The following is a 13,423-nucleotide window of genomic DNA, read 5'->3' on the forward strand; positions in this document are numbered from 1 at the left end:
TGAAATTTTATTGGCCAAACCGATATCGTTCATAAGAACAGATAACAGAAACGTTCTAATTTTATATTTAACATGAAAATAATTACTAAAATCATGATATTTATAAAATATTTGCTGTAAACACAAATAACATAAACTTATTATAATATAGATAGATCATTATATGACTCTGGTTATATCAAGTTTGCTTAATACAATTTAATAAAATTTTATTTATACGCCAAAATTTAAATACTTACATGAAAAATAGTTACAGCCATATGATGGAAATAGGAATGAAATGAAAACTTGTACCACCTAAATTTCGCCCTCAAAATATATCAGATCTATCTTTTTTTTAATTTTTAATCTAAAATTAAAAGTATATTATTAAATTACCTATATAATATCTAATTATGGTATTCAAGAGTTCTTAGTTGATCGAAATCTGTGGAAATTATTTTGTTGACTCATTTATATATTTGTTATTATACTATATACATTAAGCATTGTTATATTTCATTTTAAAATAATAACTGTTAAGTTTCTCTCGCTGCTCGCTTTTCTCAGCAGATCAGTATTTCGAATCGGAAGTCTACTACTTAACATTAAAATAATTGACGATTTAAAAGTACGTGTAAAGGCTAACTTGAATAAGGAGATTTTGAACTTGAATGTTACATTAAAACAACATATATAAGAAAAAACAATAAACAAAACTCAATAGTATAAATTAAAGATTAAAAAATTCAAAATAATAAGTTTGTCGATGTAGATATAAATAATATATGATGTAGGAATGGCATGTCATTTTCCGAGAACCGGTTGATAGACGATATCCATACAAACGTAGGAGTACAATAGAAGTTAAAGACGAGCGGCTACGAACGTGCTTATTGCATACCTCACGGACTCCCTGACATCCGAAACGTCAACGACTCTATACTTAACAAACGTTTTTTTTTTAATTTATCCGTTACAACAAACACGAAATTTAAAAAATAACCATAAAAATCTACATATGCATGTTGTATTTAGTCATGTTTTAATATCGTTTATTGTTATTAACCCAAACGAATGCAATCACTACATTTAAAGCCACTTAACTCAACCTAGCGGCCTTCTCATTGAGTAATCATCGACAGCTAGTCATGCAGAAAAATTTGCCAAATATACACATGCACCACTTGTGTAATAGGTATTATATGCGACAACCGGCCCGTGGCCTTAGTGTAATAAAGACCCGGTTTTTTCAATATTTAAAAATAATATATGCTTATTGCATTGCAATTATCACTTTATATGCACTGGACTATATACAGGCATAATTAGTTTTGGGTGTAAATACTATAAAGGAGTAAAAGCTCATTTGTCAGGGGAGCTATAAAGTTTTTACACCTTTTTCCTACTACCTGTATAAAGTGATCACTCTAAAATATATAACATTAATTTTTTTTCATGGAATGCGACAGAACTTATGATGGTACAGCCTACTGAGACAAAGAATAAATAAATAATATATATTTTTAGTAACAGTAACACGAATTTTGAGAACAGTCTTTCTTACACTATTGCAATTCCGTCATTTATTATATCTGTAATCATATTTTTTTTGGATAAGGCGTATCGGAATAAAGATTGAAACGTGCGCATATTTCCCTCACTTTGCTCATGAGTCAATTTGAAAGTCTATGAACCGATAAGGTCAATTAACATTTGGTGATACCCGTGTTCGTTTTTAAACTAAAAAATAACAATCTGTATTTATAACATTGTGTGTTATTAAATTGTCATCTTATCGTAGAAAAATCATCACTACATTCCTGCTATCAAATTATGCAAGTTAGTTAATAACTCCATCTTTGACATGGCATACTGATCTTGTTTGTTCGTTATGAAACAGCAAAGACTCATGTCTTATATTATCTGTAGTACTCTAAAAGTCGATGGTGTCGCAAAGGTGCATACAAGGTCGACGGCTTCCTACATTCATGTCAATTAGAAATAATTATACGGACAGCAAATATATTATTTGCAGCAGGTGAATGTGAGCTTTTTACCTTTAATATTTGAACTTTAGCCATACCAGTCATTAAGAAACTAAATAAATACATTACTATCAATTGCAATCAATACCTTTTTGTAAATAAATTCCCAAGGCTGTCTATTCTATGGTATTTTTAAACATTCACATAGACATAACAATATGGCGTGACTTATATTAAGTATATAACATATACAAAGGCATTTCAACCAGGTTATCACTTTAATAGTGGAGGTAGCAAAGTATGACACATAAATTATGAATTTCAAGCAAATCGTGCGTGAATCTAGTTTGACCGCATCGCTCTAGCACCGCTAATGCACGTTGCCCATTCTGAATTGATACATTGCCGCGAAAGTGGTTCTTGCTCAGCTATAATCGAGCATTCCATCGCAAAAAGACCATTTTGTATGCAAAAACTAGTTGTGGCAAAGATTACTATAGTCGACCTACCTACTTTAGCACTCCGCTATTTACTACGGTAAACATAATTACTAATTTTAATAAATAGTAATGGAAATATGTAAATGACTAATTTTTTTCGCAACAAGTCAGCTTATCTTTTATAAGCGGTTACCGTATCTGTATTTATTTTAACATTTATATTAGAGGAAAGCCAGCCAATGACAGCTCAGAAAATCCGCGCGAAAAATTTATACTTGTTTACAGGAAATAATACTGACCTGTCCAGTAGCTTTCTTATATCGGTGTGTAGCCTCTCGTACGAGGTCCCTGACCAAAAGATCCCCAGTGCCGCATGGAACCAGCACCCGAACGGCACCAAAACACACAGTCACCTTCATATTAACACTACACATTCTATTCATTCAGCGAAAACACCGCGCTATACAACGCATTACGACGCAATATATCCACCAAATAACATTAAATTAGTTTAACAAAAACTGTGGCACATCACTCACTATCTGACGCACATGGAAGTAGCCCTATGCTGTAGCTGCTCACCAAGCACCGTTGAAACAAAAAGGACAATAACACGAGGCAACTTTTGTGTTTTCATAGCGATGATGAGCAAAGTTTCACCGTCGTTATAGAACAACTAAGACTCGCTTAGTTAGTATTTAAATATAACAAAATAAAAAGATTTCATTCACTATAGAAAAATTACGATAAGATTACGCGAAAACCAAACGTAGCAGCCGGCTACTCCACGACATCAACGGTCGTTGCAAGGTATATGAATAAGAATTCGTTTGGGAGTTTACGGAAGGGGGGCGACGGGGTGCGGCGCGACCGGTTCTCGCTCGCAGCCAATGGTCGACGGCGTCGGGCCGGGCAGCTGTGTGCTTGTGTTGTGGACATGCCGCGTCATACCTGCCTTACTACGCTATGCCTCATTCTAATATATTTATTAACGTATATACTTATCTAGTGTTATAATTTTCTAATAAAGGTTTTAGTCCTTAAATCGTTTTGTTATTTAAGTATGTTCCCACTTTCTTCCTAGCAGAAGTTTCTAATTTTTTTTAATTTAATTTTACTTAAGAATAAGTTACATCACCTGAATTAATAGAAGAGTTAATTTAATCTTTTTGTATATTTAAAAATCAATGTGTTTCATCAATATACTGGTAGATCTTTCTCGAAATTCTTTTCAAAAATATATTTAACTAAATATTTTACTTTACTTTACCAGTCCATATCCATTCCCACCATAACGTATTTCAAAACTTAGATCATTGGTATGCGGGAAACGAGCCGTAAGCCGGCATAACATACCTGACTTGTAAACATATACAGTATATTAATTCTGGTAGCTAGTTCCAGCACAAGTAACATCGATTATGAGGAGTAAAGAGAGTTTATTTAATAAAAAAATGAAAGTATTATTTAAAGTTTTTAACTTAACTTTAAAACCGTCTCATATTTATGGCACATCCAGGAAAATATAAATAACGTAGACCAGATTGCGAGGAAAAAGTAAAGTAAATAAAAAACAATGTCCATTCATGTGTTCCTTTTTAATTAAATGTAATTAATATTGCTCAATTAATTTCAAATAAATAAAATTACACAATACGACATATATCTAATGTACTGTAATAAGGGTATTTACAATATTATATTAAAAATCGAAAATTATTCGAAATGCTATGAAAAACAATAAACAATGAAATTAGAATGTGATGCAGGTATTTTTCAGTTAATACAATGCAAGTTTAAGGTAAATAAATACGAAAAAGAGAAATGATATTACTTAAAATACAATGTCCTTCTAAAACTTTTGCTATATTGATAGTTGAGTGGCCGACATATTAATGCAAAAAACGAAGAGTTCATAAAGAAAGTTGATAGTAAACTTTTATGCTCTTGTGAATACTTCACAGTATTTGGCACTATATTAAAAAAGATAAAAAAATATGAACGAGATACAAAATTAGATTCTTATGTCAGTTACGATAAACAAATATAAATTTAACTGCATTTGACAGCCGATTAACAATATTTACAAGTATAACAATTTGTAGATCTCACTGGAGCACTTCGTCGTATTTGACAACCTACCATTAATCAGTCCAGTTTTTTTTCTACATTTTGTCTTCAAAACTTTTGACTTTATCTATACCCGTGAAATTCTACCCGTTATCATTACCATCAGTACACGAACTAACCACCTGCGTAGTTTGTGACAAATATAGTAAAAAATTCTGGATCCGATCACCTTACCTCATAAGAATCCACACGAGAGCTAATAGTTATGTTTATCAAAAAATTATTATAGGCTAATAAAAAGGCACCGAACGCCTGTTAGAAATTTAAACGCAATTTTTCAAACCAATAGTAATACACTATTTTCTTTTGTAAGATAATACGACGAACTCAACTTTTAATATCTACAACACAATTTTCTTCCCCGTAGTCTATTTTTGCTATTATGAAAACAATTGTAGCAAGTTGGGTATGCAATAAGCTATGCCGAATACAGATAAATCTATTCATGAACAAGCAAACTGAATTAGTTACAAATAAATATAATACCTATAATAATCGAATTCATCTTAAAGTTATAACAATGACACGAAATTGACAATGATTTTACATTTTAATAAAAATAATAGGATTAATTATTATGGAGAATATTCTACAACAAATATTCGCTATTGGTGTTTATGTATCAGTTGTACTATTAAGTCTCACAGTTTTATTTATCTACGAACTACGACGTTGTTGCTCTGTACTGTATTAATATAGCAGCTAAGGTTAAATTTATACTTTTTTATTACTTAAATATTGTATGGCTTAAATATAGGTAAACAAATGAGAGCAACGTTAAACTATATAATAACATATTTAATGTGGTACACGTTTATTTTATGTCACATTAATCAATTTGTATGTAATGCATAATAAAGATTTTATTTAAATTTAGGATATTTTGGAACTACGAGAATGTGAAACCTAAATAAGTAAATTGTTTTTAAGCGTATGAAGACAATGTAAAACAGTACATGTCAGTAAAGCATAGAAGATTAAGTGACTAGACAGGAAAAGTAAAGGGGATATAAGAGCACGTCAAACATTCTAAACACGAGGTTATAAGTTGATTTGATGGCTAAAAATAACACTTCTTATTAAGAAAGTCTACAGAAATTAATTATTTTAAGTTTACAATTGTTTTGTGCTACTACTAATGATTCTCAAATTTATAAGTAAACATTATTATTTTTTAGAAATATGTAGTAGTTTGAGTCCTAAACGGTGGACTGTAGGTATAAATATCAGATAAAGGTATCTGTATATTTATGTCGTCCATCACCCAGTGGCCCCATTGACGAATTGTTACAACCCTCATCAGGGAGACAAACATTGATACGGATGAAACATATTCAGTTGCCTTTTAAAGATTAAGCAGATTATTCTAAAGATCTTAGTTGGAACTATGGTAACAACGTTTAAGCTAAATATATATTGAAATGCAAAATCCTTACATTTATAATATTATTTTCTACATTCACAATACATTAGATAGATACGAGTTATAATTCTTTGAAATGTAAGTTAGATTGTACAGAACAGGGGCCAGCCCTTACCCTTACTACACTGACTCACAGACATTGGTCGGTCGAATTCAACTTCCTATTCCATTATCACAAGATAAACAACAAATAATTCTAAGTCAGAGCACCTTATAATTGTAGAGATCATCGCGTACTGCTACAAGAACCGAAGCGCCATCACATGGCACGTTAAACTGTACAAGAAATATTATACAGCGTAACATTAGTACATATTAGGTACATATCGACAATTTACACAAAAACTACACAACAGATGCAGGAAACATAAAGATTACTTTAAAATTTTCTCTATTGCGAGACAACAACTCTTTTGTTAGGTTCGACAACATGTAAAGATAACGAATCAAACCCTAAAATTAATAACTTTAAATCCCAGACAAGAAAATTTTGAGTATTACTTATAGAGAGCCCGATAAAATTAAATACGTCGCCAACAAGTCCAGGTGTCTTTGGATCCTCCACCATGCCATCAAGAGACTTTAGTATCACAACTTTTAAATATACAGACGGTCAACGCATCAAATACATGCCAGTTCAATAAAGAAGCGATAATGCAAAGTATGTAACAGTCACTAAACGTCACTCTCGCCGTCAGTAACGTGCGCGGGCTGTCCGAAATTCCTCGTTATTGATTCACTGACAGTGCGTATATTCGCTAAGTACCTATGAGCCGGCTCGTCAGAGTCATATATGGCACTAAGGCTTTCGAGGGAGACAAGTGCCTCGGAGTCCAGAAGGCGAGAAGAGGCTCTAGAAGAAACGTCATCGTCGCGATCGAAGTAACAAGAGTTGACATCACTAAGGGCTGCTTCCGCATCTGTTAGACCGGCTTCGTTTAACATGGAAACATTCTCCAAGGCCGGGTCGTCAGTTGTGTAGCCGGTGCTCTCCGGCTGCCCTCCCTCGCACTCTCCCTCGCCCTCCGAACAAGACGAACTCCATTCAGATTGACTTTCGCCATATAAAGCCATTTCTCTATGGTTCGATGTGGCCACCTATAAAAGTAAGTTACAGTTAAATATGTTTTCAATTCTAATCATAAAGACATAGTATTATAGACTTTCAATATTAATCCTACATACCCGGTTTTGTAGTCGCTCCTGAACGTCGTGTTCTTGTTTTTCTTTGGTAGTACTTTCAACTTTTCTATCGCTAGTCCCACTGTAAAGGTGAAGAAAAACATAGATAATACTCAAACAATAAATACATAATAAGATTATGTCAGACAGATTGTGGAATATACTAAACAAAGTGGCTGTTTAAACAAGTTTTCGTTACTAAGCTAATATCACAGGAAAAACAAAGTGATCGTAGGTTCCTACATATAATATCCTTGCCAAACAAAAATCCACACGAATAAAAATACTGATATGTTTACTAATTCCTAGTTAAAAAGGCCTAACAATTAAATTATTTCCAAATAATATTCGTTCACGTTAAATGAGAACAAAATCTTGTAACATAGTTAATTGTTTTAATATTGACTAGCTACTTTTTATCAATCGAATCTTTCGCAGCTTAGGGTTTAAAGACAAGAATCTAATAGCTGTTTATTTTTAATTATTTCAAATTCAGAATGGGGATAATGTTAACCATGGTCTGACATAGATGTCAGAAATAAATATTTCAGTAGAATGTTATGTTATACTTATTGTAGGTAATAAATAAATCTGATGAAGACGACATCCTGCGCATAATGCCAATAAATTTGAAATCTTAAATTATTGTTGATTGTGGTGAAAACCGGTAGATTTTGTGGGAGCTCTTAAATGATGTCAGATAAAAAAATAGATCAAAAAAGGATTCTCTTTCATCATTGCTAAATGGGAATGCTAAATGCGTGTAGGGAAACTACCAAAGCAAATATCCCTTCTTGGACCTTTGGGCACTGTCCAATGCGTCGATTGTCTGTGTAAGTAGCCCCAATATTAAGTCATTCCCAGTCCAGTAAAAAAAAAACTCTTAAACACTAGCGCCTACCACAATCCACGAAACCTGTAAAATCTGTCAATATTAGTAAGATGAGCTGTGATGTTCCTTAAAAAAAACTCGCCTGGCGCTGTTGTCGCGATGCACAGGCGAGGGTAGTCGCACCACGACGTCGGTGGGCAGCACGCCGGGGAATTCAGCAGGCGCAGGACTAGGCTCCCGCCGCGCCAGTTGCGCTATGGCCGCCAACCCCACCGCGTGCAAGGGACTGCTATTGTTGTTAGTGCCCCGAGCTGCTTCCAACGACGCGTTTTGACTCCTGCTGTGGTTAAGGAACATCTTCAAATGTTAGAAATTAAGTAATAATAAATTAAATACACTACATATGAATATTTATACGCAACTTAATGATTACACATATTTGATAAATTTTGACATATAAATAATATACTGCCTATGACGATATTTCTGAAACATAAGGATAAGAGGCATAAAATTCGGTAGGAATGTTCCACTCGCAAGCGCTATAGACACAAACTTGGAGACTGCTTAATTGTTAAATGGCTTAAGACGAAGTTCTATGGAATGACTAGTACCAAAGGTGAAAGAACGTCGGATTCAATTTCATGGTCTTAGGAAACTATAGTAACAGTACGAACACAGTAACGAAAGCGAATCTAGTTAAGAAAATATGCAAAAGGGATTTCTTGCGTAAATAGATTTAACATCTAAAGAAATTACTACATTGAATATATTAATGAAATAAATTACCTCAATTCTAAGTTAAGATCTTTCCTCTCATTTTTGGCCGGATTATTCATAATATTCTTATCATCAAGAAGCCTTTGTATTTCTCTCTCGAATGGCGGCACACAAGCGACGTCTGACGGGCTTCGCTTTGTGAAAACTTCTCTGCTGTCATGATTTAAATGTTTTAAATTATTTGGGCGGCTCCCCGAACTGGAGAACGAATTGGTCCTAGGAGCCAGACGATTCGATACATCTTTCTTATCAGTTTGACTACAACCATCTCTTTTCGCAGACGTCTGCAGCATATTCAATATACTCCGGTGCAACTTTTCTTCCTCCTTTTGATAACTAATATCGTCAAGTATCTTGTCTTCTAACACAGGTTTGCTCGAAATTTTATGTTTCGCATATATTTCGTTAATTACATTAGCAGTTGGTTTGTTTCCCCGAATTACAGGATAGTCGTATGTTGAATTAACTTCGTTCCGTTGCGGTCGAGCTGGCGGGTGCCACGGAACGGGTCGGGGCGGTGACGGAGACGCGTCAGTGGTTCGCGAGTAACTTTCATCAGATGAGCTTAGACTGGGTGACCGAGTGAGAGAACTGAGCTCGTCCGCGGAAGAATGAACGCGCGGACTTCGTGCCAATGGTAGACTTTCGCTCGACCTCGGTCTCGGAAGTCTAGTCGGCGGTCTTCGTTTATGTACGACCGGTGGACGCGGCTCTTGCGGCCGTGGCCAAGGTGGAACTAAGGCGCGAGGTGGAGGCCATCTTGGATTTGCCGATATGCCATGCGGCGGTGGTGGAGGAGGCGTATCCTCTTGCTCCTTGTTGCGACGATTTTTGGTTCCCTTGTGATTATTTCCATTACTTTGATGTCCATTTGACGGAAGCAAAGGTTCATTTTCTCCAGCTGTTGATGTTTCACGTAGGGGAGGCAATCTTGACGGTTGAGCTGCAGCTCTCCTCGCAGAGTTCTGTAGCATCGCAAGTGGAGTCGCAACTCCGCCGTATGCAGTTGGTGGGTTCTGCGGTTGACCGTTCGAAGGGTTCATAGTGCTGCCGTTGTCCGGAGCTCGATCAGTTAAAAAGTACGTTGTCATTTCACCTTTACCTTTAACTTTTACTTTCCCGCGGCAAACAAATTGATATGGCATATCTTTTAATACTTGGTAAACTTCTTCGGTGACTTGTGTGTGGTTGGGAAGTCCAGTGGAATCCATTCGTGACGCCACGTTGACTGTATTACCCCAAATATCATACTGAGGTTTACGTGCTCCTATTACACCGGCGACTACGGGTCCGACATTAATACCTAAAAAAAAACCAAAAATAAGACATTATTAAACCATATTTTTAAGATTAAACTATTTAAATAGTTAGCTGTTGACTTACCAACACGCAACATGAAGTTGTTATAAGAGTTATCATTAATATCTTTCAATTTGTCTCGCATTGCAAACACGAACTCAACGAGGGTGGCCATGTGTTTTCTCGTACTGGGATCATCTGTCATTTTCTTGTCCGGTATGAGTCCAACGGCTGCCATGTACGTCGATCCGACAGTTTTAATTTTATCTATTGGGCTGAAACGGTCCTCACCCAACAGCTGTAAGAAATAATTTTTTTTTGTTTAAATTTTTCGCTTTAAATTTATGCAAAAAAAAAATTGTAGCACTTCATTATTCGAATCACTTTTTTATAACGTTCACTATGTTGGGCCATGAACATTAAGAAAGAAAAAGATTCCATGTGTCTATCTGCCCAATTCTCGCCCCTTACGATTAATTTATTTTATAAGTTTTTTTTATAATGTTTCTGTGTGTTGATTTATGGGAACCACAATCATAAAACATCATGACTGTCAACAAATAAGGTTACAAATTATTAGCCAGTATGGCGTGCCATACTTTACCTCATCAAAATCCGCAATAATTTCGTTGAGAAGACGCAAGCACTCCATGCCCTGGTTATTGCCGTCCAGCTCCATGTAGAACTCATGGTAGTTGGTGATTGAGGCAAATACAACGCCAACGCGCTGGTACGATTGGTGATATAAGTCCTGCCAATTACACATTTGTCATTTACCTTGACAAAACAGGAAGAACTTAGATGGTATAACATTAATTGCTGTGTTTATTATAACAGGTAAATGTAATTATTTCGTGGAAATTTTTAATATATTTAATGGAATGTTCATAAAACCGTGAAATTAGATCTTTTCGAGAAAGTCGTGATAATATCAAACAAAGCTCACTAGCCTTGCTTGATATTTCATTCGATATTTTGCTTGATTATTTACACTTAAGTAAAACGCAATTTGCGTCTATATGACGAAATTATATATATCTTCAGAAATTTAGACTCAAATAATACTTGAAACATTTTCATATAATTACCATATTAGTTCTGAACTGATTGTCAAGAAAATGAGTCGCCACATGCGCTGGCAGCAAGTTGAATAATATTCTTCTGTTAGATGCCTGTGAAAAAAAGAGATATCCTCTGTAAATTATCGGGTCAACATCTCACTCACTTTTTAAATAAGTAATAAATAGTAAGATGTCTATTTAGGTTTTTCAATTCATAATTTTGAGTGCACCTCATGGTGCCAACTGTCGTTGACGATGGTAATATTTTTTGCAAGATTATTCGTCTTACTGCCTGCATCTAAAAGGAATATAATAATGCTAACAAACCGCGACCGAATTAAGTACTACGGTATTTAGACTTAGTTCACATTTTAATCTTTAATAAACTTCATTAATCAAAAAATTGCATATAATACCATCAGATCGAGAAGAGATTTTCTTCTTTAGAGTAATAATTAGAATATTAATGGCATTTCGATTAACAAGCAAAGCCGAGGTCCCATGATGAGCTTAATGAAACCCTGGTTCCTCATCGATTTATCAGTTCAAATGGCACAATTCTAAACTCCTTCAGACTTCTTTAGGAGATTAATTACTGCAAAGACGTTTAGCCTTTGCTCGTCCATCTGTTTGAAGCTCTAAATGCCAACGGTCAAATAAAGATAGATGATTTAAAGATATAAATTACAAGTTTCCACCTTTAGCGCTCAGGCACATAAAACACAATGATGCGGGTTCCAATGTGTAAAAATAAATGATATATTTAGACCTGCAATGCGTCCATGTCTCGTTTCTCGTCTCGCGCCTGCGCTTGCCAGAGGAAGTCGAGTCGGGCGGTCCACTCGGTCTGGCGTGCGTGCAGCAGTACTCCCAGGGCTAGTAATAGCGTCCACAGGCACATAGCGCACGCGGATCCCACCAGACCCACCCTGGTACAATGATACATTTATTAATATAAGCATACGTAACATTTACCGTATTAGTTAATTATAATCATTCAAACACCAACAAAATTCATACTGATGTTATCTCTGAGTTAATGTAGCGCTCACATCGCACTTAAAACACAATTATAGCCCCCAGTCAGATTTTCTCCCATGCAAGCATCCTCAATATAAAGTTTAGTATAATAAAAAATGTAGATGGATTCACTTCAAACCTTGTGAAGTTGTAAATGTCAACGGGAAGACATGGTAGGAATGGCGTCTTTACTAATAAATGTGATTAAAATATAACAAAATGTGTCACTGTCTTAAAATTTCAAAACCGCTATAATAACATTTTTTGCAACTGTTGTAATTAGATTTCCGCAAAAAATAATATAAGTTTATTATGCTTTTCATTCCCGTTAAACGAGTGTATAGAAAGCTTAGGCCATAATACAGAAGACTTACTGTTCATGAGGCCTAATGTCTATAAATCATGGGTCTAATGTGTAATAAGTGTCATTAAATCCTATGAAGGAACCGGGTATTTTCAAAAAATATTTTCAAACATCAGCCATTGAAAATTGTTGAACATTGGTGTGAAATGGTTATATATTGATGTACCCCACCCCTGGGCCAAATTTTATCCATCAGTCATGTTACACCCTGTATATGTATGAAGATCTTACTCTGTCATCATATCGTAGCAGTCGAATAGGTCCTTGTGATATGCCAGTATAACAGCAATGTAGCCGGCAGTCATGACCGCGAGGAGGATGCCCTTGATGAGTATGGGTAGGCGTAAGAAGACAGCGACGGTGAGCATGGCCACGCAGCAGCCAAGCGCGATGTACAGCGGCACGGGACAGGCGCGATGGTCGCTCGCACCCCACAGCGCCGCCGCCATATGCCCCGTCGTGGCGCGGATCTCGCTCATTGTGGTCACATTAGCGGTTAAGTTTCGGCACACGTCAATTTCTCGGCAAGTCACCTGGAAATTGAATTCAAACTCAATTATTCTTTACTCAACATACGATGGATATTACATCTCTTGTTGACGTCAAGTTGAATCTACCTAGAACAGTCGGAAGAAACTTAGCAGAACTAAAATGAAGCTGTGGTAGCTCGTACTCCACATATGTTAACGAAATAAGGATTTCTCGTTTTCACAGTTTTGCCCTTTTACCAAAAGTTTAGATATTAATTTTTAAAATCTTAATCTAGTCAAAATGTGAATACAGTTTATAGGGACACCTCTGGTTCACCATCTCTGATGTACGTCTGTCTTGTTGATGATGATGATCGAATTGATCTTTTGATATGGACATTGATCACAATTTTCTTAAGGTGAATAAGTTAAAGTGATTAAGGACTGTGATGCAC

At 35.4% G+C, this 13,423-nt stretch overlaps 2 protein-coding genes across 4 annotated transcripts in view; both read right to left on the minus strand.

Moving 5' to 3' along the window:
* baz (bazooka) overlaps window positions 1–3,204 on the minus strand; it is a 58,561-nt gene extending 55,357 nt beyond the window's left edge. Inside the window, exon 1 of the mRNA XM_068773593.1 lies at window positions 2,707–3,204. Coding sequence (XP_068629694.1) covers window positions 2,707–2,850 — 144 coding nt within the window. The 5' untranslated portion in view covers window positions 2,851–3,204. The remainder of the gene's footprint in view (window positions 1–2,706) is intronic.
* Window positions 3,205–4,091: 887 nt separating this feature from the next.
* The window catches only part of rut (rutabaga), a 104,930-nt gene continuing 95,598 nt past the window's right edge, over window positions 4,092–13,423 (minus strand). For 2 of the 3 annotated variants that reach the window (XM_068773970.1, XM_068773968.1), the window contains 9 exons: window positions 12,730–13,031; window positions 11,884–12,043; window positions 11,142–11,225; window positions 10,658–10,804; window positions 10,138–10,351; window positions 8,764–10,057; window positions 8,117–8,314; window positions 7,146–7,224; window positions 4,092–7,058 (listed from right to left, as the gene is read on the minus strand). In XM_068773970.1, coding sequence (XP_068630071.1) covers window positions 6,636–7,058; window positions 7,146–7,224; window positions 8,117–8,314; window positions 8,764–10,057; window positions 10,138–10,351; window positions 10,658–10,804; window positions 11,142–11,225; window positions 11,884–12,043; window positions 12,730–13,031 — 2,901 coding nt within the window. In that variant the 3' untranslated portion in view covers window positions 4,092–6,635. The remainder of the gene's footprint in view (window positions 7,059–7,145; window positions 7,225–8,116; window positions 8,315–8,763; window positions 10,058–10,137; window positions 10,352–10,657; window positions 10,805–11,141; window positions 11,226–11,883; window positions 12,044–12,729; window positions 13,032–13,423) is intronic. The other variant, XM_068773969.1, reaches the window with a different exon arrangement.

Source organism: Battus philenor, unplaced genomic scaffold (genome assembly GCF_028537555.1).
Source record: "Battus philenor isolate CCGP_79_NKW_IND1 unplaced genomic scaffold, ilBatPhil1.0.hap1 SCAF_6, whole genome shotgun sequence".
NCBI lineage: Eukaryota > Metazoa > Arthropoda > Insecta > Lepidoptera > Papilionidae > Battus > Battus philenor.